Source organism: Sphaerodactylus townsendi, linkage group LG02, assembly GCF_021028975.2.
Source record: "Sphaerodactylus townsendi isolate TG3544 linkage group LG02, MPM_Stown_v2.3, whole genome shotgun sequence".
In the NCBI taxonomy this organism is placed as follows: Eukaryota; Metazoa; Chordata; class Lepidosauria; order Squamata; family Sphaerodactylidae; genus Sphaerodactylus; species Sphaerodactylus townsendi.
This window is the reverse complement of record NC_059426.1, coordinates 49,954,864-49,970,859: the sequence shown is the minus strand read 5'-3', so window position 1 is coordinate 49,970,859 and position 15,996 is coordinate 49,954,864. Positions and strand designations below refer to the sequence as shown.

The 15,996-nt window shown below is 42.5% G+C and overlaps 1 protein-coding gene across 1 annotated transcript in view; it reads left to right on the top strand.

Annotated features, from left to right (window-relative positions):
- Window positions 1–15,996, top strand: part of THSD7B (thrombospondin type 1 domain containing 7B) — a 552,862-nt gene that overhangs the window by 498,206 nt on the left and 38,660 nt on the right. The window contains exons 16-17 of the mRNA XM_048484496.1: window positions 10,238–10,371; window positions 11,853–12,006. Coding sequence (XP_048340453.1) covers window positions 10,238–10,371; window positions 11,853–12,006 — 288 coding nt within the window. The remainder of the gene's footprint in view (window positions 1–10,237; window positions 10,372–11,852; window positions 12,007–15,996) is intronic.

Here is a 15,996-nt window from a genome sequence, read left to right as displayed (position 1 = left end):
GAGTTCAGCAAGGCATGCAGAGCTGTATTAGAGTATGAGATAGGCCAGTGATGGTGAACCTTTTTGAGACCGAGTGCCCAAACGGCAACCCCAAACCCACTTATTTATCATGAAGTGCCAGCATGGCAATTTAACCTGAATACTAAGGTTTTAGTTTAGAAAAAATGGTTGGCTCCGAGGCGTGCGCTACTCAGGAATAAGCTTGGTGGTAGTCAGTGGCTTTGCTTTGAAGCAACCATGCAACTCTTCCAACGGGTGAGTCATGACTCTGGGAGGGTTTACTCAGAAGCAAGCCCCATTGCCAGTGACCGAGCTTACTCCCAGGTAAAGGATTGCGCTTTAGTTCTTTGCATGAAAATCAGTGGGGTTTAACAGCGCTTAACAAGGTTACCTACACTGCTTCCCCAAAACTAGGTCTTAGGTTTAACGCTAATAATCGAGCCCAGCGGCCCAGGCCAGCCTAGATGTGTGTGTGTGTGTGGGGGGGCTCTGTTTGCACGTGTCCACAGAGAGGGCTCTGAGTGCCACCTCTGGCACCCATGCAATAGGTTTGCCACCCCTGAGATAGGCTGTTGAGGATTTTGGAATCCAACAGGAGTTGAATTCTAAGAAACACCGGAAACAGGCCTGAGCCATGGCATAGGAAGCTGAATAAAAATGAGGAGGACCCCATTTTTGTATGGTTGAGAAGCAAAGGTAACTTAGATTTCCAATGAGCATAAAAGAGGAAATGAAGAGTGGCAGGAAACTATGACGTTCGTTCAAACAAAATCAGCCTGAAAAATGAGCAAGAGAGATAGAATGCAAGACTGGTGGAGGAAGACAGAAGGGACGAATGAGTGGCTGCAGGAAAATGGTCTTGAGATCAGTGAAAGGAAAGGGGAGATAGACAAGAAAACCATCCCAACTTCTCTCATTAAGTTTTGCAGTTTGTACTAAGATCCAGATGTCAATCTTTGAAGTCTCCCACATGTGCTATTGAAAGTGTAGGTGTTTATACAACATGCCAGTGTTAACTAGTCATAAATTCCCTGTACTTAGCAATGTTTAAACAGAAGTTGAGCAGTAGGTGCAATTTCTTTTCATATTCTGATAGATTAGAATTGTCATGTATATAAGAAAGATAAATGTGTCTGTAATTGAGTATTCAAAACTTGATGTTTTTCCGTGACAAAAGGGACCATGGTAGAATAGCTCCTGGGGCTTCATAGTCTACTCTAGAGCCAAAACACAAATGTCCTTCACAGCTGTTGGAAATTATATAAGTCACTTCCTAAAACTGTGTTATTCCCAGGAAGACCAAGAAACAGAACCTGGGGAGCCAGTCAAGTGGGAGCAGGCTTAGTTCTCATATTTTCATTTCTAGCCATCACTAGAGGCAGAGAGCAGGTTTTCCCCTTGTCTCCTATAAAGGGAATAATTGAGATTCAATCAGAAAAGGATGGCTGAGTATAAAAGCAAACTTTTGATGGATACCTTGGGCTGGGGGCAGTGGATCTCTGTGCGCAGAATGTTCTGAGTTGTGTTTCACACACCAGGAATCCCGCAGTGTGCAGGGCTCCTCCCCCCAACATCATCATCATCATCATCATCATCATCATCATCATCATCATCATCATCATCATCATAGTTATTATTATTATTTATTTGACTTTTATACCGCCCACCCCCCGGAGGGCTCTGGGCTGTGCACAACATTTCAATATAACATAAATAACAAAAATAAGCAAAAGGAACCCTCTCAATAAATTAAATACAAGATAATGTATATTATATTACAATATAACATATAATATAATGAGCATTTTTCTAGCAGTACATAATATCAATTCGAGGAGGCAGACATAAAGTTGCACCTCAATTAATAGTGATAGCTGCAGAAGCTGAGCTGTTAGAACAAATGATGCATAGAAGCCAAGGTGTCAGCAACGTGGTGTGGATACTTGCTGACTAAAACACCAGCCGAGCAGTCGTCATTAACAACAATAAATGGATGTGATGAATCTAAGTGAATAAGTGCGGGGAAGCTGAATGAAGATGAGAAAACAGCTTGGTCCCAGATGTGTCTTTACTTTGGAGGTACTTAGAAAGTCAAAGTGGGGGTTACTTTAAACATTATATTAGGAAACATGTTAAGTATTTTCGTTCTAGATAGAGAGGTCGCTTTGTGTATGGGAGGGGAAGGAATTCCTCCCCCCTTTGTGGTGCTTGTGTAGGCAATATTTACTGGTCCAAAATCTCTCCACTCTCCTGTTCTCACCTTGATGTCAGAGGAAACAATAAAATAAATGGGAGTTGTGGTTTTCTAAAGATATGGTTCCAGGCAGTCAGAAAGACACTATTCTGTACTAATGTAAATGCACTTCCAGTCCAAGGGAAAATTGTTTATTTTGTCTCAGTATTAATGATGTACTGTAAAAAAAATACTGTCTGGGTTTGTAAATGAATTGTTGTATTTTACAATTCTAGGCGTCTAGAGACGCCTCGGCTTGATGATATCGGAATAGGTTATCTAATGGACATCCTGCCCTTACAGTCCACTAGTGCTTGCTTTTTCCATTCCCCACTTGTCTGATTTAGTGCTAAAGCAACTGAACTGTGAATGCAGGAAGCCACAATGCAGATATGTCCCAGGAGACTGAGACTGAGTGGGAACTCTGGAATCTGGCCCAGCTTACAAATCTATCCTGTATTGAATTTCTATATGGTTGCTTCTGTATGTCTGATAACTTACTTCTAGTGATTACCTTGTGTAATAATTATTGGTTCTCCAGTGGATAATGGTGCCATTTACACGGCATTGACTTCTCTTATTAGAGAAACTATAGTATACTTTTGTATGTATGTACTTTTTTGTTATGATTTTGTAGGCAGAAATAATGGTCACTGTCTCTGAAATTCTTGCTTTGAGTTTGCTGATATCCCCTAACCTGTGGTGAGGGGACACAGTGCGGTGGGAGAGCACTTGCTTTAAATGCAGAAGGTCCCTGGCCAGTGGTGGGATTCAGCAGGTTCGCACCGCTTCGGCAGAGCCAGTTGTTAAAATGGTGCTTGTAAACAACCAGTTGTTAAATTATTTGCATCCAACTACCGGAACCGGTTGTTAAATTATTTAAATCCCACCACTGTCCCTGGCCCCTCTATTTTAAACGATCTCAGATATCACAGGCCAGGAGACCTCTTCTTGAAGCCACTGGACAGAATTGATAACATTAGTGGCTGTTGAATTGATTCCATCTGTGGCTGTTGCTCGACTAGGCAACCACAGCAATTAGGCTTCTGTTTATTGATTTATCCAATTATTAGGCCACCCTTTCCCAACAAACTAAAAAGCAGTGGAAGGGGACAGGGCCCTTTCCAGGCCTATTTTGGCTTTTGAAGGAAGATTAATTGGGGCCTGGCCTGGCTAGGGTTGCCAGCTCCAGGTTGAGAAATTCCTGGAGATTTTGTGGTGAAGACACCGAGGAGGGCAATGTCTGGGGAGGAAAGAAGCCTCGGCAGTGTATAATGTCAGCTCCTTTCTCCAGAGTGGCAGCTCTCTGTTGCCTGGAGTTCAATTGTAATTCTGGGAGATCTCACTTGGAGATTGGCCACTTTTTGTCTGGCAGCATCCTCTGGGTGACTTGATATCACTTGGCTTGCATGATTTAACTAGGCCTGGCTGCTTTCTGCTATTCAGCAGCAGACCCCCAATGTAAGCCAGTTGGATGTAGTGGTTAGAGCTTCAGATAGGATCTGTGACATCCCATCTTGTTGTGGAAGCTCACTGGGTGCTTCAGGATTAGTCACATAATTTCAGCCTAACCTACTTCATAGGGTTGTTGTGCGGATAAAAAGGAGAGGACAGGAGGCTAATGTAAGCTTCTTTGGTCCCACTGTGGAAACAGACTAGCATTCCAAGATAGAAGCTGTGGAGGAGGAGGGGAGAGATAGAAAGCTTAAGAATACAGGGCAGATAAAGATAGGTTGGCTATTGGGTGTGAAGGAGGCAGGATTGCCAACTCCAGGGTGGAAAATTCCTGTAGATTTGAGGGTTGAAGTCTGGGTTTAAGGAGGGGGGACTTCAGAAGTGTATGATGCCATAGACTCTACCCTCCAAAGCTGCAATTTCCTCCAGGGGATCTCCAGAACAGAAATCAGTTACCCTAGGCCTAGAAAAAATGGCTGCTTTGGAGGGTGGTGTCTATGGCTGCCACCCCTTAAAGGTCAGTGTGGTATAGTGGCTAGGGTTTCAGACTAGGATCTGGGAGACCCAGGTTTGAATCACAATTCTGCTGTGGAAAAAGACTGGGTTATGTAAGGCCAGTCACACATTTTTGACCTAATCTGCCTTATAGGGTTGTTGTGATGATGAAATGGAGGAAAGGAGAATGACATAAGCAGCTTTGGTGTGAAAAAGTGGCATATGAATGAAGCTAGCATGGTATATAATGTTGGACTGCATTCTGACCCTCCATTAACTCAATTCTACCCAAATATGGTGCTCCTCTGACCAAGTCTGGAGCACTTTTCAAAAGTAGTGTTAAGGTTTAATGCCTTTCAGAATCCACAATCGTGTGTAGAACAGATGCTGTACTCCCAGGACATGTGTAAAGTCTTGTTTTGCTATTTAGATAGGACCAAATCCTTCTGGATCTGGGTTCATTGTCCCTTAGAGGTTCATGTGCATTCAACAAGGGTGCAGGCTGCTTCAGCAGCCTTCTTGGCCAGGGTGGACCTTGCAGATGTATGAAAGGCAGCAACCTGGTTGACATTTATTAAGCATTACACCATGGACATCAATATCCAAGCAGAGACGGCAGTGGGTAAAGCTGTGTTACAATCCTTGTTTAGATGACCAACCTTCATGAATAAAAGTTTGCTACTCTCCCACAGGAGATTGCACAGAGGCCACAATGATGAAGGATAAGGATATACTTACCTGTAGCTGTTGTTCATTGAGTGGTTCTCTATGCAGGCACACATCCCTCCCTCCTTTCCCCACTGTGGGCTGTCACCTTTACCAGCCTGCGCCTCCCTACAATGCTGAAGGGACAACTGGAGGGAAAGTGCTCCCCATTCTGGGGCAGAGGAGAGACAGGGAGAGGGATAAAAGGGGGGAGAGGAGAACAGAAGGGGGAGAAAGAAAGAGAGCAGAGTGCAGGAGGAAGGACAAGAGATTGAAAGAGGCGAATATGTGAAAATGTGGAGGAGAGGGGACAAAGGAGTAGAGCAACTGAGAGATTTTGGAGGTGGCAAGCCTGAGGAGGCGGAGGGATAGGGCAGGCCTAGCATCACGCGGAAGAGCGGGCGAGGAGGAACACAGTGATAAGGAGAGATAGGGACCCTGCCATCCTGTGGCTGCAATGCCTGACTAATCCCCAGAATGAGTAAGGATGGGCCTGACAATGCCCAGGAAGGAATAGGAGGGAAGGACCAAGGGCTCCCAGGAATGGCCAGAGAGGCAGAGCGCCACAACCTCCTATTAAACTAAGACTAAAAGGCAATGATGCTGTAACGAAAGGGCCTATTATACTGCGCTGCCACCAAAATATAAATTTTTCTTATAGCCCACAAAAACTGATTTTCACGGCCACCACCTCCCTTTTGTTTGGGGGACACAGACACAGACAAAACAATAATAGACTGGAGCAGTTTTTAAAGATGAACAAAACTTAAAACTTTTATTTGCTGGCTTAACAAGAGGCTTCTCAGGTAAACTGGAGAGGAAATAAGCGTGTTGGTTTCAGAGAGAGTTTACTTAAGCTTAACGGTTGCTGAGTGAGTTTGGTTCTCAAAGCTTAACGGTTTCAGGCACTTTACTTCAGTTACACAATGGACACTCGCAGGTGTCCCTTCACTCCAGATTTTGTTTTAGAACAAGATGTTTCTCAAAGATGTTACTGAGGAGGTTTCACACTCCCTTTTTAAAAATAAAACCTCAGTCCGCTGTTCCTCCTCACAAAAATAAAACACTCAGTTTTCGCCCTGTGGGATTCAGGCATACAGCCTCCCTCTCCCACAATCCCAAAACTTGGCTTCACTGCCACAGGATTTGGGCCTCCCCAAAACTGATGTTCCCTGTACTGAAGGACAGACTCACAGACTGTTACAGGGGTTTCCCTCAGAAATAAAACACCTGAGGGCGGACACACGCCTCCAAACTCAGGGTTTAAGATCATTCAATAGCTTCCTCAGCTATGCTCTAAACACCACAGCAGTGAGAGATCTCTGCGGATACTCTTCACTCTGCCTCAAAAGTATCCGAGGGCACAAACGCTCACACAGAGCCAAAAAAGTCCGAAGACTAAAAAGCCAGAACCCTTCAGCCCTCTCACTGACAGTATATATAGTATCTGCCTATTTTTCTCTGGCCAATCAGGGCTGGCCAGGGCTTAACTCCTTCAGGGGCGGTTCCACCCTGTAACCTGAATGCAGGATAAGTGCATTCGTCACAGATGCACCGTTCAGCACTGCTAGGTTCATATCAGCATTTCTACTTCCAAAAGTGAACTTTAAGGCAATTTCAAAATCTCTTCAACATCAGCTACAAACTTTTACTTCTTCTGATGCAGAGTTGCAGAAAGTTATTAACTATGTGTTCAAAGGGTGGCCAAAACATGCACTTTGTCTACCAAGTGTATTGTTATTCCCACTGAGAAAAGGCTGTACATATTACACCAGTTTCACACTGGACATCAAGGCTTTACCAAATGCAGAAAACATGCACTACTTTCCGTGTGGTGGTTACAAATTAGTCAAGATCTTATCTCTTTCATTCAGAACTGTGAATTTTGCCAGAGACTCAAACCTTCTTGGTTTCCTACTCCTTTTCTCCCAGACTCTGGGAAAGGGTTGGTGCAGATGTGTGTACACTGCATGATCAAAATTATTTGGTTGTTATTTATTATTTTTCTAGGTTTATAGAAATTGCTTCGATAGACATGTCAACTCTCACAATCATCACTTGTCAGAAAAACATATGTGCCAGATGGGGTTGTCTAGATGTGATGATGACTGACAATGCACCTCAGTTTGAAGGAAAATAGTTTGCAGAGACATACCAGTTTGAACACATCACAGCCAGTCCACACTTCCCACAGTCAAAAGGGGAAACAGAGAGAGCTGTGCAAACGACAAAGAAATTCCTAAAATAAGAAGACCCATTCTTGTAGCTTTCCTAACTTACTGCACTACTCCAATAACTGCTACAGTAGCTTTCCTAACCTACTGCACTATTCCAATAACTGCTCCAGGATACAGTCCTCCACAACTAATAATGGGCCACCAATTCAAACACCACTTCCTACCTTAGGGACAGCCTTGCACCCTCAAAGGCCAAATCTGAAGACTGAATTAATGACCAGAAAAGCCAGAGCAGGATACAGAATATATTACGATCAGCCTCATAGAGTTCACATATTACCATTACTACCAAAAAGATCACAAGTAATAGTAAATCTTGATAATGATAAAGAATGGTCCAACCCTTCAGTAGCTGTGGAACAATGGCAAACACCATGATCATACCTCATTATGACTAACACTGGAACTATTTCAAGAAGTAGAAAATACCCCCAGTTAGTTTCAGAACCAGAGACTCCAGAAACTCTAGAACCAAACTCTCCAACCAGCATGAAATCTCCTACATCAGATCCAGTTCAACCTCAGCCTGCAGCAATGACCACTTCTTCTCCTTTGCCAACCAAACAGAGAGCAACTTCAAGAGGCAGAGCGATCAGAAAACCTGCATGATATAGTGATTGATGTGTAGATTGTACTAGCAACCTAATACAGGGCAGAATAATCCCTATGTGCTATGTATTTATAGTATTTTTACATTGTTTAAATAAGTTTGTACTTTAGTATATATTCAGAAGGGGGAAAGATGTGATGATATGCCTTTAAGAATTTAAATTAATGGTCGGAGCTAAGAGACCCAGGAAAAGCAGTGTAGCTGAGTCCTGATAGAATTCAGACATAGAGCTTCTGTTAGTTGTTCACTGTTCTAATAGTTCTCATCGTTAACTGTACATAAACCTGTGTTAAACCCATGAGGACTGTTTTGTCCTTCACAACAGTGAGCACACACTAGAACACATACGAACAGGTGTTTCGGTATACTTATTCCTGCAGTTCCAATATTCAGCCACTCAGTGTACAAAAAATTGTGAGTGTAGATTGTGAGAAGTCAAATGAAATGAAGTGCTGGATCACTGCTCCATTTAAAACAAACCTCTAAATTATCATAGACTGGTTGTAACCCAAATATGCAGTAGAACATGCAGTTTCCTATCAAATGAGATGTGTGAACATAATCACAATCAAGGGGATGAGAAAGAATAGATACTCCTTCATTGCTACCCAGATAATACTATTTCAGTGAAAAATGCTGAAGGAGATTGTACATATGAATTGTCTTTCAGCTACATGTGCATAAAACATCATATATAACAAATGTGGCTTTAGCTTCAGAATGAAAAATTGCATCTTTGTGGTGGGATTATCATTGAATGGTGTAGCTGCAAGACACCTGAATTGGAACTATTAAATAGGGTTGGTGATTTGGGCATATTCGAGCCACATTTGGCACGAATACAATGGCTCTGAATCTGAGCCCATCCGAATACAAAATATTCGGATCAGCTTGTTGACATTTGGGATTCAGTGGCATTTGAGGATTGTTTAAACAATCCCTTTAAAAAACACCTAAAAATACCAAAAAAATTAAAAAGGACCTGAATTATTCGGTATATCTGAATATATTCGGGTGTACCGAATATGGTATCCGCCTATTTGGGTATACAGATAATTTTATACCCGAATAAAGCTGAATCTGAATTTTACCAAATATTTTCAGTATTGCTCAATCCTACTATTAAACCCAACACTCTTCCCTTTCCATCATGGTATCACTCCTCCTCCTTCAAATTCCATGATGACTGTGCTTCAGCAGGAGTTCCATTTATTATTTCCAAGATAGTGAATGGAATTCAGGAGTAAAACTGTCACATGCCTTGGTATGAAAAAATGGGACAATAGCAAAAAGTAGATGAGATGAAAATTCTTACAACAAACTGTGTGTGAAAACACAGTTGTTCTTTCCTAACCTCCCCCCCCCCCCAACTTGCAGATCATAATACATAATGTAAAATAAAAAGAGCCACGGGTTTATCATTGAAAGAATGAGGCAAACCACGCAGTGATGGAAAGGTAACATTCTCCCTAACCCCTACCATATTAAATGTTTTCCAGACTGTTGCCTAAGAAGGAAACCTTTCAGCATTCTGAATAGTGCTAACATTATTTCATTTCTCCCTGATTTCCATGCTATACTTTGAGTAGCAATGAAGATTCTATCTGCAGTTTGCCTATAACTAGGTAGACAGCCTGAATTTACTGCCTATATTCAGAGAAATGGAAGCAGAATAAATGCACTGGGTGTGCCATATCTTTAAATCCTTTCTGGAAAATATCATTCAGTCACAATTTTTAAACATGCCATTGTATTTTAAAAATAAGGTTTAGAGGCAAACTGGTGATGATGTGCCTGTTCCTCTTGCTTGCTTTATAATAGAGTTCATGTGCCACTGCTGTTGTTTGCCCTTAGAGACTTTATAAATAAGCGGTACTTGGGTGAGAAGAATAAGGAAAGCCAGTTGTGACTTTCCGTGAATCTTTGAGGGAAATGTTTCATTCTCCTATTGTAAGCTAAGTATTAAGAGAATGTGAAATCCAAAAAGGAAAAGATTTTTTTTCAGTTAGTGCGATAGAAAACTTTAAAAAATGAAAACTGTTGCATAATTGTAGAAGATATCTGGTGGTTTTGTGTGAGCCATTGGAGCAATGAAATTACAATAGAACTGTTGCAAACCTGTTGTATAATTGTATCTGGGTTTTGTATGAGCCATTTGGAGCAATGACATTGCAATAGAATTGTTCTTTAGGCTTCTGACAGAATGGTGGTTGCCCCCCCCCTTTTTTTTTTCTAAGTTGCATGTCTATTACGTTTGGGGAGTTTTGCATTAGAGTTTTGTTTTGCATACTTGCATATTTTTTTACTAGACTATAATGAATCAATGAATTTAAATGTTAGAATATACTTTCTTTAAGGAATGTAATCAAAAGTGTTTCTCAGTAGCATGTGTATGACAAAGAGGGGTTTTGTACGTGTTGTCTTGCTAAACTATTTCTTTGGAGACACTTTCTTTGATGACTGATATGTATAATTTTGCCTGTACTTTTCCCCCCCTTGAAGGTGTATGAAGCAATTCCATGTTACAGTGAATGCAGTCAGTATTCCTGGGAAACAGAACCCTGGTCTCCGTGTGAAATTAACAGCGAGCAAAACTCCCTCCATTGTGGAGAAGGAAGACAGACTAGGAAAATCAGGTGCATAGACATAAAAGCGGAAGAGTTTGAAATAGAAATTTTTAAAGAACTGGAACAATTTACCACACACACACTTTGTGTCATTGCTGTACTCCCACCCTTGTAATTCTGCAAGGATTAGATTATGTAGGTGACCTGACCTGGATGGCCAGGCTAGCCAGATCTCATCAGGTCTTGGAAGCTAAGCAGGGTCAGCCCTGATTGGTACTTGGATGAGTGACTACCAAGGAAGCCCAGGATTGCTATGCAGAGGCAGGCAAGGACCAAACCACCTCTGTTCATTTCTAAATGGGGTCACCATAAGCGACCCCATTCCCCTTCTCGCTTCATCTTTTGCACCACTTAGAAAAGCTGCAGCTGAAGATAAGGGGATTCCCCAGACAGGATGACATGTGGTCTGTAAGTGCTGCAAGTAGGGAGAACAGGTAGAATTCTGCTCCTCATTAACTCTTCTAGGAATGAACAGATTGGAGCTCCACCCAAGTAAAAGGGAGTCAGTTTCTGCCAAGGCCACTTTCTTGATGCAGCCCCATGGTGTCCCATCTGGAGAGTTCCCACACTGTTAGCAGTGGTTATTCAGAATCACAGGAAGGAAAGAGGAAGATGATTAGAAATAATGTCTGTAAACTTCATTCATTCATGGAAGCACTGGACCCAGCCCAGTATTTCTAATAATCATGCCCCAGCCTTACATTAGTGCTGACTTTAATGGGCTCATTCATTTTCTTTCTGTTCTACACTACAGATCACTCAATTGTTGTGAGTCTTGTAACATACAAGATGAGACAAATATTCAGAGGCTATAGTTCTGATGGCCTGGATAGCTTTAAAAGGGGCTTGGATAGATTTATGGAGGAGAAGTCGATCTATGGCTTCCAGTCTTGATCCTACTTGAACTGAGATTGCAAATGCCTTAGCAGACGGGGTGCTCAGGAGTAGCAGCAGCAGAAGGTCATTGCTTTCATATCCTGCATGTGAGCTCCCAAAGGCATCTGGTGGGCGACTGCGAGTAGTGGGGTGCTGAACTAGATGGACTCTGGTCTGATCCAGCAAGGCTCTTTCTTATGTTCTTATCAATGATAGAACAGTTGGATTCTTGTTTCTGGTTGTACCCATCTTTGTCCTTTGCAAAGGTGTCCTTCTGCATTGCAGCACTTTTCTCTGGTGATAGGTACATTTTGACTCATTGGAAGACTTTGGTCTGGCATAAACACAAGCTCCTAACACTCTACGAACACGTTCTGTAGTGCAAGACCACCCACAGTGAAAGAGAGCACAATGCAAGCTGAAGTAAGACTTAAGATTCAAGTCTTTGACAGTTGTATCCAATTCAAAATAGCATTGTCTAGAGAATATTGTCTAGAGAATTACAAATAAATCATGTAGGTAACAAAAATAGTTACAACTTGTACTCATAATTTGTTGTTTATGTTTTGTTCAGCATGGAACATTCAACTGATAACACATTTCTTCTCCTGTAGATGTATAAACACCCCTGAAGAGGGTGAAGAGGAGACTGTAGCCAACAGGTTTTGTAATCAGTCTGAAATTCCTCTTGACACTCAAAAGTGTACCCTCTACTGCCCCAGTGAATGTGTGGTTTCGGAGTGGGGACGCTGGACCCAGTGTCCGCAGGTAAGCAGGCTCCCTGGGCAGACCTGGGAGGCAGAAGTCTTCACTCTGGTCCACTCAGCCCCTTTGTAGCTACACTCAGCCACAGAGCCTGAGGCAGTTGGTCCTGGCTTCCCCACCTTTTTTCTCCTGGTCTATCGTGACATACCTTGATGGGGAGTTTGTTATAATTGTTTATGAGGTTTGCATGTTTTCATCACAACTTGTTTTTTTTGAGCGGGAGGCAGGGACTCAGACATTGGTCTGGATTCATTTGGAAGCCTTGCACACCCACCTCCCGCACTTTTGGGGATCTTGGGTTGGAGCCATTCCACAACATGTCAAGCTTGTGGGTCTGTCATCTACTTCTCTCCCAAGTGGTAAGGGAACTACACAGTGGCTTGTGTTCATCGCACAGGTTCCCCAGCAGGGAGGCTGGATGGGTTGCCATTGGCAGAGAGGCAGGTCAGCTAGTGCCTGGATCCAGGCTGTTTGCTGTGGCCGTGTTAAACTCCATCACAGCTGTTATGGGATATGTGTTCTCCCTATGCTTCCCCCCTCACAATTTGCCCCTAGGACTACAAAGCTATAACTCTGTTCCCTAACTCTGTTTAGAATTCCACTTTGAAATCCCTAATTTTGATTGGATTGTGCATTACTTAGGACAGTAATGACGAACCTTTTCGAGGCCGAGTGTCCAAATTGCAACACCAAACCCCACTTATTTATTGCAATTTAACCTGAATACTGAGGTTTTAGTTTAGAAAAAATGGTTGGCTCCGAGGCGTGCGTTACTCGGGAGTAATCTTGGTGGTAGTCGGTGGCTTTGCGTTGAAGCAACCGTGCAACTCTTCCAACGGGTGAATCACGACCCTAGGAGGGTTTACTCAGAAGCAATCCCCATTGCCAGCAACTGAGCTTGCTCCCTGGTAAAGGATCGCGCTTTAGTTCTTCGCATGAAAATTAGTGGGGTTTAACAGCGCTTAACAGGGTTACCTACACTGCTTCCCCAAAACTAGGTCTTAGGTTTAATGCTAATAATCGAGCCCAGTGGCCCAGGCCAGCCCAGATGTGAGGGGGCTCTGCACATACCCACAGAGAGGGCTCTGAGTGCCACTTCTGGCACCTGTGCCATAGGTTCGCCACCACTGACTTAGGAGGATACTTCTCAAATTCAGTATACCTTTGAATAAATTTTACTACCTGGGGATTTGGTCATGAGTGTTCCATCTTTGTGCATCAGGAACCATTCCCTCTGAAGTTTGTTTTCTTATGTATTATTATTTCTTATATGATTTATCATCTAGTTGACTACTCAGTTTTCTTTTTTGTACTGAAAGACCTTTCGGGGAATTCTTGCATTAAGAGTGAATGTATTTCTTGTCTATTTCAATAAACATTGGCAAATTAAATTGAACCACATTTTTCTTTAGAGATTTCATATTAATTCCTGTAACAACAGTGTGTTCACACATCATCACTTGATTGCTTCATGTGCATAGGCAATTGAAAGGCTATCATCTCTTGTTACTTCAACACTGAATATTTAACGTGGCAATACCTGCAATGTGTTGACTCTGCGTTCATCTGACTTGGAAATGTAATTAATTGACTTCAGTTGAATTCATCAAAGCATTCTTAAACTGACTTAATATGCAACTTGTGTAACAAGTCCCTGGAATAATTATCTGAGATTTATTGTATCAGCTGTGACTTTCTTGCTTACAACAGTTGATAACCCCAGTACTAGATCTGAGTGGCCTCCTCGTTAGCATCAGCCGTTAGCATTTGCAGCGGTTAATTCAAGAGGGTTTGAAAACAGTTTGTTTAATTATGTAAATTTATAGCGTGATGAACAGAATGAAAGAGGAAATGCTCCTTCTGCTTGTGGATCAACAGCACCTTTATAGGCTTATATGAATATCAATCAAGTTTTTGTTCCCATAAAAAGGATATGAACTACTGGAGTGTTGATGAATGATTGAAGCAAGAGTCAGGATTAGCTACAACAAGTTTTTTGCTACATTGCCTGGATTTTGTAACCTTAGATCATCATTTAGAGTTTGCCCAGGTGAGCTCAGTGGTAGAGCATGTGCAGAGACCATGGAGATCAACTGCCAGTCAAAGCAGACAGTAGTGAGCTACATAGACTAATGGTCTGACTCAACATAAGGCAGCTTCCCATGTTTATCAATATTGTATGAGAGGAGGCTGTGTGTTTGTTGCAGAGAACCTGTCATACACAGAGAAAATCTCAGGCTGAGGCCCTGACATCTCCAAGTAAAGCATCTCAAATGCTGGGAAAGACCCCCTCTGGAGCCCCCAGGATGCTGTTGCTAGTGGAGGTACTCAGTGTAGAGCTACATGGATCGCTGGTCTAATTTGATTCAGGATAACTTCAAATGTTTTCCTGAGAACAAAATAAAAATTAGTGATCTCATTTATTTTATTGTACACTGGTTATATGGGTCAGTTTAAATTGCTGTAGGAGGAAACATGTGACAGAAATCAGCCACATCTTTGCACTGCAGGTTCCACTTAAACAATTAGTGATTGGTTCCCCACCCTGGGACATGGACAATATATACCCCACTAAACATTCCCTTCTCACTGGCCACAATGTGTAACAGACTTCCCTCTGTGATACACCTCTGAAGATGCCAGCCACAGATGCAGGTGAAATGTTAGGAACAAGATCCACCAGACTACGGCCACACAGCCCGGAAAACCCACCACACCATGTGACAGAAAAATGCTTTCCAGTAATCCTTGGTTCTTTTGTAGTCTCATTTATGGTTTCCAGAGTTTATAGTCTCTATGTGTCTCCCGTGGGATCAAAATCTGTTTGTTGTTCTCTCCCTTTCCCTAACACTGGGGCAGGGATACTGACATGAGAATTGTGCGGGAGTCAGAACCTAGCCCTGTCATGAGGGTACATTTTTCTCACATGTATTCTGAACCCTAAGACTAGATGTTTCTTGTTTGTTTATTTGGAACATGTATCTGCTGCCTCTGCAGAGGCCTGGCTCCCTCACCAAGTTAAGAAAAGTAAACACAACAGTCATAGAAATTATCAATATTAAAACAAGCTGTACAATCACGAGGCATAAAATTGACATCAGGGAAGAATGAGGCCAGAACAAGAGCATTAGAAGACTTTAGAAGACTGAATCCTTCAGGTAAAAATCTGGGCAAAGAGAAATTCTAGGTATTGAGAGGGCAGTGAAGCCTCAAGGGAGACAGCATTCTAAAAATGAGCTGCCACCATTGACAAAACCATGTCTGGGGTTATCACTGTGATCTCACCTCCTCAGGTGGGGGCACATAGAGACAGGCATGATAATATTTCAACTGAAAGGCCGGATAGCACAGAAGTAGGCAGTCCTTAAAGTATCCCAAACTGTATAGGGCCTTAAAGGTAAGGACCAAATAGTCAATTAGTGCAGATCTTTCAGCACAAGAGTGGCTAACAATCCAGCCCGTGACCATAGTCTAACAGCGCTACTCCAGCCTCAACCCATTAATTTCAATGGGCTTAGAATCGAATAAGTCTGCATAGGATTGCATTGTAAATGCTGCATTAGGGACCAGCTGAAAATTCTAGAGAGGTTTTAAAGATGGCCTCTTGTAAAGTATATCATCCATAGCCAGATCACACTTTCAGAGAACATCAACTGTTGGTGCATCAGCCCTGATAAAAGGTGCTCTGTGTATGTAGAAGACCCGAGCTTCCAGCATAAGGCTAGGATCATTGGCTTCCCAAAACTATGAACTTGATCCTTCAGATGTAGTACAACCCTTCCAAGACAGGCTGATTCATCAGTTCTCTAGCAGTTTTGCCACTGACCTACAGCTAATTACATAAATTAGTCAGAGTCAAGAGAAAGAACTGCATAAGGCTCCTAGTCTACTGCCTGTTATGGGTTTTCCGGGCCCTGTGGCCATGGTCTGGTATTTTGGGCTCCTAATGTTTTGCCCTCATCTATGGCTGGCATCCTCAGATGTATCTCACAG